This window comes from Petromyzon marinus, chromosome 45 (assembly GCF_048934315.1).
Source record: "Petromyzon marinus isolate PM22_M1 ecotype Great Lakes invasive population chromosome 45, UKy_Petmar_22M1.pri1.0, whole genome shotgun sequence".
NCBI classification, from domain to species: Eukaryota; Metazoa; Chordata; class Hyperoartia; order Petromyzontiformes; family Petromyzontidae; genus Petromyzon; species Petromyzon marinus.
Window position 1 is genome coordinate 179,348 of NC_133711.1, and position 12,769 is coordinate 192,116.

General features: G+C 48.7%; 1 protein-coding gene across 5 annotated transcripts in view; it reads left to right on the top strand.

The window, feature by feature from the left end:
• CEP192 (centrosomal protein 192) overlaps positions 1 to 12,769 on the top strand; it is a 126,049-nt gene that overhangs the window by 11,756 nt on the left and 101,524 nt on the right. For 4 of the 5 annotated variants that reach the window (XM_076074020.1, XM_032971203.2, XM_032971205.2 and 1 more), the window contains 3 exons: positions 8,509 to 8,744; positions 10,382 to 10,446; positions 10,648 to 10,977. In XM_076074020.1, the coding sequence (XP_075930135.1) occupies positions 8,509 to 8,744; positions 10,382 to 10,446; positions 10,648 to 10,977 (631 nt within the window). Of the gene's footprint in view, positions 1 to 8,508; positions 8,745 to 10,381; positions 10,447 to 10,647; positions 10,978 to 11,508; positions 11,535 to 12,769 lie in introns of those variants that run through there. The other variant, XM_032971207.2, reaches the window with a different exon arrangement.

The window sequence follows — 12,769 nt, forward strand, 5'->3', positions numbered from 1 at the left end:
GGTTAAAAGTCTAACACTAAGGGGCTGAAGTATATAAAATTAAATAAATATCGAATATAAAATAGCTTTAAGATATAATTTAAAAATACAAATAGGGAAACATAGTTAATATCAGCAACGTGTCGTTATGTAGATCAAATGTTAAAAACAGTGTTAGCCCTTGGCCTTGTTTAACAGGCCAGCAGCAGATGGGAAGAAACTGTTTTTATGGCGTGAGGTTTTGGTCCTGATGGACCGAAGCCTTCTGCCGGAGGGGAGTAGCTGAAACAGAGAGTGTCCAGGGTGGGAGAAATCGGCCATAATCTTCCTCGCTCGCCTCATAGACCTTGTCGTGTGCAGGTCCTCGAGGGTCGGTAGATTGCAGGCAATTACCTTCTCAGCAGTGTGGATGATACGCTGCAGTCTGCTCTTGTCCTTGGCAGTGGCAGCAGCGTACCAGACGGTTATGGAGGAGGTGAGGATGGATTCAATGATCGCTGTATAGAATTGCACCATCATTGTCTTTGGCAGGTTGAATTTCTTCAGCTGCCGTAGAAAGTACATCCTCTGTTGAGCTTTCTTGGTGAGGGAGCTGATGTTCAATTCCCACTTGAGGTCCCGGGAGAGAATAGTGCCCAGGAAGCGGAAGGACTCTACAATTTTTACTGGGGAGTCTAACAGGGTGATGGGGGTGAGTGGTGCTGTATTCTTCCTGAAGTCCACAACCATCTCAACTGTCTTTAGAGCATTTAGCTCTAAGTTGTTCTGGCTACACCAGGTCACCAGATTGTCAGCTTCCCACCTATAGTCAGACTCATCCCCACCAGAGATCAGCCCAATGAGGGTGGTGTCATCCGCAAACTTCAATAGTTTGACGGACAGATGATTGGAGGTGCAGCTGTTGGTATACAGGGAGAAGAGCAGAGGGGAAAGGACGCAGCCCTGAGGAGTTCCGGTGCTGATGGACCTGGAGCCAGAGACTTGTGTTCCCAGCTTAACGCACTGCTTCCTGTCAGACAGGAAGTCTGTGATCCATTTACAGGTGGTGTATGGCACGTTCAGCTGGAAGAGCTTGTCCTGAAGCAGGGCAGGGATGATGGTGTTGAAGGCAGAGCTGAAGTCCACAAACAGGATCCTGGCGTAGGATGCTGGGGCGTCCAGATGCTGTAGGGTGAAGTGGAGGGCCATGTTAACTGCATCGTCCACAGACCTGTTGGCTCTGTAGGCAAACTGAAGGGGGTCCAGGAGAGGGTCTGTGATGGCTTTGAGGTGTGCCAGGACCAGGCGCTCAAAAGACTTCATTACCACAGATGTAAGGGCGACCGGTCTGTAATCATTTAGTCCTGTTGGCCTTAGCTTTTTGGGCACAGGGATGATGGTGGAGGACTTGAGACAGGCTGGTACATGGCATGTCTCCAGGGAGGTGTTAAAGATGTTGGTGAACACCGGAGACAGCTGGTCAGCGCAGTGCCTGAGGGTGGCTGGAGAGACAGAGTCCGGCCCGGCTGCTTTGCGTGGATTCTGCCTCTTGAAAAGTCTATTAACTTCTCCCTCCTGAAAGGAGATAGTCGTCTCTGTAGTATTGGTGGGGGATGGGGCCTCTTGGGTTGGAAGGGGTGGTTCAGGACAGTCCAATTGTCTTTCAAATCTACAGTAGAACTCGTTCAGGTCGTTGGCTAGGCGGGAGTCGTTAGTGGTGTGGGGGGCTCTGGGTTTGTAGTTGGTGATCTGCCTGAGCCCTCTCCAGACAGAAGCAGCGTCGTTTGTAGAGAACTGGTGTTTTAGTCTCTCTGAGTACAGTCGTTTAGCCTCTCTCACTGCTTTGCTAAACCTGTTCTTCGACTCCTTGAATCTGTCTCTATCTCCACTCCTAAACGCTTCCTCCTTCTCCAACCTCAACCTTCTGAGCTTTGCTGAGAACCAGGGCTTATTGTTGTTAAAGTTCACCCTGGTACGTGTTGGGATACAGCAGTCCTCACAGAAGCTGATGTAGGACGTCACAGCCTCTGTGAGTTCATCTAGACTATTGGTAGCAGTCGTGAACATATCCCAGTCAGTACAGTCTAAGCACGCCCGCAAATCTTCCACAGCCTCACTGGTCCACTGTTTAGATGTCCTCACAGCAGGTTTACAGAGTTTTAGTTTCTGCCTGTATGCAGGAATCAGGTGGACCATGGCATGGTCAGAGTGTCCTAGTGCTGCTCGGGGGACGGCGTGGTAGGCTCTATTGACTGTAGTGTAACAGTGATCCAGAGTGTTCCCTTCTCTGGTTGGGCATTTAATGAATTGTATGTATTTGGGGAGTTCGTGGCTGAGATTACCTTTGTTAAAGTCGCCAAGTACGATAACCAACGAATCTGGATTTGCTCGCTCCACACTCAGAATCTGATCGGCGAGCATGCGTTGGGCCTCTTTAACCTGAGGACAAGGCGGCAAATAAACTCCGACCAAAATGAGCGACGCGAACTCGCGAGGCGAGTAAAACGGTTTACAGGTTATAAAAATTGATTCAAGGAGTGGAGAACAATGTTGCAGAATCACTGTGACATCTACACACCAGCCACTGTTAATGTAAAAACAAATACCACCGCCTTTCGTCTTGCCGGAGAGTGCTATGTCACGATCCGATCTTACAAGATGGAATCCTGCTAGTTGTAGCGAAGTGTCCGGAATCAAATCACACAGCCATGTTTCCGTGAAGCACAATGCAGAAGCTGAAAGAAAGTCTTTGTTTTTTACCATCAGTAGCTGAAGTTCATCCATTTTGTTGTACAGTGAACGTACGTTGGAGAGGAAAAAGCTCGGAAGCACTGTTCGGATCCCGCGTCTGCGTAGCCGTACTAGAGCCCCCGACCGTTTACCCCTTGGGCGGCGTTTCGTTGCTTGAGCAAAGCCTAGCGCGGCATTGACTAGAATGCCTACTAATTCTGCCGCTGGAAGCAGAAAAGTAGGAATTAAATCCACAGGAGTTGTTTCCCTGATATTTAAAAGTTCGTCTCTTGTTAGAGAACTCCGAAAATCTTGGCAAAACACTGAATTGACAGACAAAACAAGACAAAACAGGGCGCACCGACCGGCTGAGGCTACCATCATCAGCGCCATCTTCGCACCAGCACGGGTGTGCTGAACAGCAGGACTCCCTCACCAGCACTGGTGTGTTGAACAGTAGGCCCCTCTCACCAGCATGGGAGTGGTGAACAGCAGGCCCCTCTCACCAACACGGGTGTGATGAACAGTAGGCCTCTCTCACCAGCATGGAAGTGAACAGCAGGCCCCTCACACCAACACGGGGGTGATGAACAGCACGCCCCTCACACCAGCACGGGTGTGATGAATAGTAGGCCTCTCTCACCAGCACGGGTGTGATGAACAGCAGGCCCCTCTCACCAGCATGGGTGTGTTGAACAGCAGGCCCCTCTCACCAGCACGGGTGTGTTGAACAGCAGGCCCCTCTCACCAGCACGGGTGTGTTGAACAGCAGGCCCCTCTCACCAGCACGGGTGTGCTGAACAGTAGGCCCCTCTCACCAGCACGGGTGTGTTGAACAGCAGGCCCCTCTCACCAGCACGGGTGTGCTGAACAGTAGGCCCCTCAACACGGGTGTGCTGAACAGCAGGCCTCTCTCACCAACACGGGTGTGCTGAACAGTAGGCCCCTCAACAGCAGGCCCCTCTCACCAGCACGGGTGTGCTGAACAGCAGGCCCCTCAACACGGGTGTGCTGAACAGCAGGCCTCTCTCACCAGCACCGGTGTGCTGAACAGCAGGCCCCTCTCACCAACACGGATGTGATGAACAGCAGGCCCCTCTCACCAGCACGGGTGTGCTGAACAGCAGGCCCCTCAACACGTGTGAGCTGAACAGCCGGCCTCTCTCACCAGCACGGGTGTGCTGAACAGCAGGCCCCTCTCACCAGCACGGGTGTGCTGAAAAGCAGGCCCCTCTCACCAGCACGGGTTTGTTGAACAGCAGGCCTCTCTCACCAGCAAGGGTGTGCTGAACAGCAGGCCCCTCAACACGGGTGTACTGAACAGCAGGCCTCTCTCACCAGCACGGGTGTGATGAACAGCAGGCCCCAAAACAGCAGGCCTCTCTCACCAGCACGGGTGTGATGAACAGCAGGCCTCTCTCACCAGCACGAGTGTGTTGAACAGCAGGCCCCAAAACAGCAGGCCTCTCTCACCAGCACGGGTGTGATGAACAGCAGGCCTCTCTCACCAGCACGAGTGTGTTGAACAGCAAGCCCCTCTCAAGACAAAACAAGACAAAACTGGACAAAACAGGGCGCACCAACCGGCCGAGGCTGCCATCATCGGCGCCATCTTGCCTGTGAATCATGCCATCCTTACATCCACCTTACATCTTTCCCTGTGGAAGGGATACGTAGATGACACTTTCGTCATCTGGCCATATGGCCAGCCAGCACTGAACCAATTTTTCAACCACATCAATTCCATACACCCAGCCATAAAAATTCACCATGGAAGTGGAAAATGATGACAAGTTACCATTCCTGGATGTTTTGATCAAGAAGAGGCCTGATGGCTCGTTGGGACATTTCCTCTACAGGAAAGCCATCCACACGGATTCCTATCTAAAGCCTGATTCCCACCACCATCCGGCCCAGAAGAGCTCCTTCATCAAAACACTACACCATAGGGCCCGCTGCATCTCCGACCAGTGCCACCTAGCCAGTTAACTGGAGCACGTACACCAAGCCCTCAAGATTAATGGATACTCAGATCGCACAATCTGCAAAGCTGTATCCCCAACCATGGGGAGACAACCATCTGAGAACCCAATCAAAACCATCACTTTGCCATACATAGCAGGTGTTACCAAAAAGATTTCCAAAATCTTAAACACAAGATCCAGGTCCGATTCAATACAGTACATAAAATCCGTGATTTGATCCCATCTGTGAGGATGTCATTCCTGAAATGAAATACCCTGATGTATACAAACTAAGTTGTGTCTGCGGCAGCAGTTACATTGGGGAAACGACGTCTCGGACCGTGTTCGCGAACACAAGGCAGATTCGAAACACGGCAGAACCAATACCTCTGCTGTGGCTGATCATTGTTATAACGCAGTGGGCTCGCACGATATTGTTTTTTCCGAGGCCAAGGTACTCTGCAAACCTTCGAGTTACCATCAAAGATTTTCCCTGAAGCCATCCAGATATATAAACAGAGACAATTTCAACCGAGAAGATGGGTATAAGCTGAGCAATCGTTGGAAGGACGTTATTAACCAAGCAAAATCGTAACTTGCTGTGGTGCTTCCATCCTTCCTGCCGTTTGGCTGTTATCTCCAACTCTGAGTTGCATTGCCCTGTTGGGTGTCTCTACATTAACGAGCTGGGGTCTCACTAACATGGCCACCTCTGTTCCCTTAGCTTCGATGTATCAATGGTTCTGGCTGTGTGATGGGCTGTGTCTCACTGGCGCGACCACCGTTGCGGTGGTTCTCTTGCGTTGACGTGCTTGCCTCTCACAGCGCAGTTGGTAACACCGCAGCTTGTGTTACACATAGACGTGACATTAACTCGCTAATGTCCCTAATCTCTCCCATCAACATAGTGCTAATCTCCCATTAACACTACTGTTGTGCGCATATGCGGGGACGATACTCTTATGCGGCGATGGAAGCTCATTTCATGCTAATCTCTCTCCCTAAACTCTCTCTCCCCCATTAACACAACTGACGTGCTTGCGTGCGGGGATGGAATTCCTTTCCAGCTCAGACCCCGCCTGCTTGCCCTTCGCCAACATATATAACCTCTTGTCGTCACAGCTCTCTTGCTGTGTACTTCCTGGTTCAGCAGTTCCACTGCTGGATTATTTTTTCCGCCTGACCACTTGTGTTGCGATCGAAACGTCGTGATATATTTTTTTTACTACGTGACTTTGCCGAAAGAACCAAAGAGTATAACTCTCCAATAGTATCTGCTGACTATGGTAGTAACTACTAACTCTATAGTCGTATCTACTGACCCTGCAGCAGCATATACTGGCTATAGTGGAATCTACTGACTGTAGTATTAACTGACTCTATAGTATTATCTACCAACTCTACGGTAGTATCTACCGACCATAGTAGTATCTACTGATTCTATAGTAGTAACTACTGACTGCAGTAGTATCTAATGACTATAGTAGTACCTACTGAATCTATATTAGTATCTATTGACTCTATAGTAGTATCTATCGACTCTATAGTAGTATCCACTAACTATAGTAGTAACTACTAACTCTACAACAGTAACTACTGACTCTATGGTAGTATCTGCAGACTCTATAGCAGTATCTGCTGACTATACATTCATACCTCGGTATACGACCGCTTTGGAATACGTCGAATTTGGTATACGTCGTGTTTTGACGCAAAAACAAACTTCAGTGCACAGGTTTTTAGTAAAACTCATGCCTGCTGAGCCTCAACCAGGTCCAAGTCAAGAAAAGAGAGAGAAAAACCCCCATAATTTCAGCTTCCTGAAGTTTTAATGGAAGGGGACTCTCCTTCAAAAAAATAACATCTCCTCCTCCTCCCCTTAATCACCACCATCCTCGTAGGCTATCAACTCCTCATCAAGGTAAAGTGATGTTAAATTGTATTTTTATTTCAATTTATTTATGCATTTATTTAAATTTATGTATGCATTTTAGTAATAAGTATTGTCTATATTATTGTATACAACTCCATTAATGTATAATATGCCATATAAAATATAATTTCTTACACTCTCGAATGGATTATTTCCTTTCCCTTTATTTCTTATGGGAAAAATTCGTTTGGTATTCGTCATTTTCGGTATAAGTCCTACCTTCTGGAACGAATTTAACGACGTATACCGAGGTACCACTGCAGCAGTATCTACTGACTATAGTCGTATCTACCGACCTTGCAGCAGTATCTGGTGACTGTAGTGGGATCTACTGACTGTAGCATTATCTACCGACTCTATAGTAGCATCTACCGACTCTATAGTCGTACCTACTGACGATAGTAGTATCCACTGACTATAGTAGTAACTACTAACTCTACATTAGTATTTACTGACTCGATAGTAGTATCTACTGACTGTAATAATAATAATGTGATTTATAACGCGCACAAATTTGCGGACGTAACGGCCGCAACTCAGAGGCACAGAGCCAAGCTCAGAGTCGCTCGAAAGCATGGTTATAGAGGTGAGTTTTTAAGTGTCTTTTGAAGGAGGCGATTGAGGTGATGCTGCGAATGTGCAGAGGGATAGCGTTCCAGTATTTACTAACCGTTGTGGTATCTACTGACTGTAGTCGTATCTACTGACTCTATAGTAGTATCTATCGACTCTATAGTAGTATGGCTGCACGCAATCGAGCGGAGAGAGCGACGCCATTTTGCGGCAATTTACAGCCCCACGCACCCTTGATCTACATAGAACCTAATTGGCACCCTCGCACAAAAAAACATTTTTTTTTTCTCGTTTGTCGAGCAACAACGGACAGGAACCAAACCAGTAAGTTCGTAATACACTGAACCCGTCAATCCAAAATCCCTCACAACCTCAACCACGGGATTTCCACGGGGCTCAGTCACCCAACTCAAGAGCAAAACACCATTCACAGTGGTACAAATAATCGACGATGTCGTGCAATGCGGTATATGCAGTATATGCAGTATACGCAGTCCGTACATCGTCGCGAACACGCACCGACTCCCCTCGAAACCGCGCGCGACCCCAACGCAAATCGGACCCCCCCAATGGATGAAGTGAACCCCGGGGCCGAGTGAGGTGTACCGCGACTCGCCGCTGGCGGCAACAAATTATTTAATGAAGGGCAGTTGATGGCGGAGCGACTGGATGTCAATCGACGAGGACGTCTCCTCTTCAAGCTTGGTGGGCTAAGCGCTCCCCACCGGCGGCAAAATGGCACCCGCGAGCGTGGGCAGCGGCGATGGCGTTCCCGCCTTCTGTGAAATGGCTTCCCTGTTTTGTTGAACCATAACACATTTTATAACAGTGACCATATGTGCATTTAGATACGGTACATTATGGTGTTCCGACTGATGACCCGTTCGACTTACAAACGAGGGAACGCAACCCGTTCATATGCGTTTTGCAATGTTACGCTATAAACGCACGACTTTTCACATAGTGGAAGCATTTTACTATTTGCAAGGGAGCCTTGTAACTGTGTAAATTGCAGAATAAAGTTCAGCTGGACAATGTCACTTATTTGTCTTGGAGTGGAGAGACCCTTAATGAAAAGCTAAAGCAGTCTGTGCTTCGTTGTGTGCAAGTGTTTTGGTGCAAATGGAGGTGGTAACGATTGGGCATGTAACATCCTCCCCACTTCGTAAATAAGTATATCAGATTTTTTTCTTTAAAATTCTCTTTAATACAGTATTGTTCATGTTATTTTGAAAATAACTATAAATTGTAAATCATTGATTCGTACATGGACAGTTTAATATGCGAGTCATGAGTCTGAATTCCTCGCATGTCTAACAACGACGGTGTTTGTGACGGTGTCGCCATCAGAAGTGACGCGGACGACCTCGCCTCGCTGCGCCTCTCCGAGATGCTGCTGCCAGTCGAGCTGGAGGCCGGCAGGCTTCACGGTAGCTGTCATAGGCCCCTGGCACCGCCATCGCCACCACTACCGCCCCCTGCTTCCTGCCGCCTCATGGCACTGCATGGAGAGCCCAGTGCGGGCAACTGCGGCCAAACCACGGGCGACACCTCCCTGGGCCTCCTGCCTCTTGATCTCGTGGATGGTGAGAGAGCGTTGGCCCATGGAAAAAAGGGGAGGGAGGGCGTGAGGCTGCCGATGCGAGATGATTGTTGGCTCAGTGGCCGCTCGCAAAATGGTGTTGAGCATTTTATTTTGCTCGCTTGTATTGCGTTGAAGGGAAAACAAAAGGAAAATTATATTTGGGTTTTATTTAATCAGCCACAGGTGTTAGCCACAGTAGGCCCTTAGGTTTTATTCCACCATGTATCTCTGTATTTTTTAAATCTCCATTTATCTTGGATTACTGGATGACCAATTGTCAATCCACTGCTGAATCAACGCTTCCCCACGCCATGTTAGGCATGGGGGTTTTTGACCTTGCCTCACCGTGCTGGTCATTGCGCTTATGTGAAAGGGGTGGGTCTCGTGACCGTTTCAGATGTCACTCACAACTGACATTAGCTGTGGTCTTAAATCAAACTCGGGTCACGAGCTTCATAGCTTAGTGTGCTTACCACCACAAATTGCCCACCGCCACCAGCCACTTAAACGTTTTCGTTTTAAATCAAACTTTTTTGTGGCGTCCTTAGTAACAAGACTGGGACCATCGACTCTCCACACCTGAGAGATTTGCTTAATTATTGGTAATTTAAACTACGATCGATTTAATGTCAAGATATCAGTGATGCCGGGGTTTCTGCACCATCGTTGCATGGCCATTGTGAGCTTTCTGAGACCCCCAGCCAGCCACCCGGGCATCTTATTTCTTGCTGTACTTCCTGGTCACTCACCTGGAATATTCGAGACCCTTCTTATCAGTCTGTATTGGGCTGCAAAGCTTTCCCAAACTGAGTCTAATGTGACTTGGACTGGTTATGACCATATCTCAGTACAGTAATAACCCAATTTATGTTCCCCCTTCTACGTATTTTTGCAAATATATCGTCACTTTATTATTAACACCGCGGTCCGATTTGCGTCGCCTCAAGCCACATTTATGTTGCTGACAGCATCGTTCGCCCTCTCTCGTATCCATCGCCTCTCAGCCTTCACCACCTACCCTATAAATCGCTATGATTTACATCTTCTTTGGGTCTTTCGGTAAAGTCACATAGATAGGTTCAAAGAAAATAACAAAAAACTACGACATTTCGATTGCAACACATCCTGATGACAACCGCTGATAACGTCGTAGTTTTTTGTTATTTTCTTTGAACCTATGCACCTGACTTTACCGAAAGACCCAAAGAATATGAATTCCTGCAGTCACGAAAGCTTTAAGTCATGATTTACGTCTTTTCCATATTTGTCGCCGCACCTCTCAGGAACACATCCCCAACGTAAATCAGGGTATTTCTGTGTAAAGGAATCTGTAACTCTAAAGCTGGGCATGGGAGCATAATTTTGAATGCAGTGTCCTTGAGAGAAGGGCTGTTGGATCATGTGGATTTGTGAATCTCCCGGCCTGCTGCACTACAAGTGGCCAAGAGAGTTGGCAGTATAGAAAGTGGATTTGTGTCATGTTTGTGCCGATTTTCAAGTGTTATCCCCCTCCCAGGTATGCCGCTTTTCTCAAGGACACAGACATTGAAAAGGAATTGGGAAAACTTCTCGTGTTGAACCCTTTTGAGACTTTATTGGTTGAGGAATGCACATTAATGTTGTTATTTATTCTGCCAGACCTCTCATGTGGGCTCATGACGCTGACCGACAGAATGGTTCCTGGGACAGAGCTACGTGCACAGGTAAAACCTCACTGATGCTTTGATTAACATCTCTTGAATAATATATTTTTCAAGAGGGACCTTTACACCAGGGCATCAGAGAGCCAGTATACACGCAATATAAAGAGAGATTCATCCACAAACTGAAGCTTGTGTTTGAGACACAGCTTGACCAGGAACCCAGCAAGATGTTTTTACGTATATACGTTTTTCTCTTCTTAGACCGACATCCAGAGGCTGCTCGCATCTCCATCCAGCGCCCCCGATGACAGCCTCTGCAGCTTTGAGCAGAACGAGCTGCAGCAGCATGGGGATGGAGATGGCAATGGCGATGACCCGGAACTCGAGGAACTCAAGGAATACGAGTTTTCCAAAGATGACATCCGTAGCCTCCTGCAGCAGCAGGAGCAACAGCAGCTGGAGGGGCGGCTGCAGGGGCAAGGGCTGGCGACAGCAGGGTCCCTCCGAGAGCCGCCCTGGCTTGGGGCTGTGGGTCCTGTGAAGGGGGGCGGCTACAAGCCGACACCTGCGTTAGGGGCGACGCTGTTCCAGGTACTGAGCAATCGACAAAAGAGGGTTTCACTCTCAAAAGGGGAAAACTATAGAAATGAGTTCAATAACTCACTGGCACTGTGATAGCTTACAATAGTGTTAACAATTACAACATGACATACCTCATGGTATTAACAAAATGAATCCATCTTCTAATACATTTCCTTGTTTTGGTTAAGCTCGCACCGGTATTTTGAAAGTGTGGCAGTCTCATGCACCAGAAGTCAAACTTGCAGGGTTTAACTTGTGAGTTCTAAACTATAAAACGAAACTAAAGTTACAAACATACCGAGAAAGAGCTGCAAATACGATGTGGCAAGCTGCGTGCACTTTAAAGAGAGTCTTGAAGAATACGACACGGCAACAAAGCGAAACAAATATCCGTTTGTTTTTTTAAATTAAAACATAATTGGGTTGCATTCACATTTGCTCTTTGGATTGCAAGAGGCTCTGGGAATAGACGAATACTCTCTCAGAGCCTCTCTGATTTATTCTTAAATTTCCCCTTGCGGCTGCGTGGATCGTGAGTAGGAGGAGGGTGTACGATGCTCGTGAAGGTGAGTGTGCGCGTGTGGGCTTGTGCGTGTGCGCACCTGTGTGTACACGCATGTGTTCATGTGTGCTGTGCCTCACGTGCATCCTTGCTGCGTGCCTCCACCTGCCGCACCTCAACCTAATAAGTGCTTGGCCTGTATGCTTGTGGCTTGTTTGCGTGTGGTCTGTGTGGGTGTGGCCTGTGTGCGTATGTGGCCTATATGCGTGTGTGGCCTGTATGTATGTGTGGCCTGTACGGTCATGTCCTGTGTGTGTGTGGCCTGTGTGTGTGTGTGGCCTGTGTGCGTGTGTGTGGATTGTGTGCGTGTGTGGCCTGTATGCTCGTGGCCTGTGCGTGTGTGGCCCGTGTGCGTGTGGCCCGTGTGTTTGTGGCCTGTGTGCTTGTGGTCTGCGTGTGTGGCCTGTGTGCTTATGGCCTGTGTGCTCATGGCCTGTATGCGTGTGTGTGTGGCCTGTGTGCTCATCGCCTGTGTGTGTGTGCCCTGTGTGCTCGTGACCTGTGTGTATGTGGCCTGTATGCTCGAGGCCTGTGTGCGTGTGTGGCCTGTGTGCTCATGGCCTGTGTGCGCGTGTGTGGCCTTTGTGCTCATGGCCTGTGTGCGTGTGTGTGGCCTGTGTGCTCATGGCCTGTGTACGTGTGTGTGGCCTGTGTGCTCATGGCCTGTGTGTGTGGCCTGTGTGCTCATGGCGTGTGTGTGTAGCCTGTATGCTCGTGGCCTGTGCGTGTGTGTTTTGTGTGTGCGTGGCCTGTGTGCGAAATCACATGTGTATGTGGCCTGTCTGCGCGTATTGCCTGTGTGCTCATGGCCTGTGTGCATGTGCTCATGGGCTGTGTGCTCGTGGCCTGTATGTTTGTGTGGCCTGTGTGTGCGCGTGGCCCGTCTGCGCACGTGGCCTGTGTGCGCGTGGCCTGTCTTCTTGTGCGGTCTGTGTGCGCGTGGCCTGTCTGCGTGTGTGGCCTGTGCGCTCATGGTCTGTGTGTGTGGCCAGTGTTCTCGTGGCCAGTGTGCTCGTGTCCTGTGTGCTCGTGTCCTGTGTGCTCGTGGCCTGTGTACGCATGGCTTGTCTGCTTGTGTGGCCTGTTTGCACGTGGTCTGTGTGTGTGAGTGTGGTCTGTGTGCTTTTGACTTGCGTGTCAATTTGAACTGATCGACAGTCATTCTCATTATAGGAATAGGTTTTTACCCTTTTAACTGGCACAAAAACTGACACCTTTATTCAAGGCATCATGTTTGTT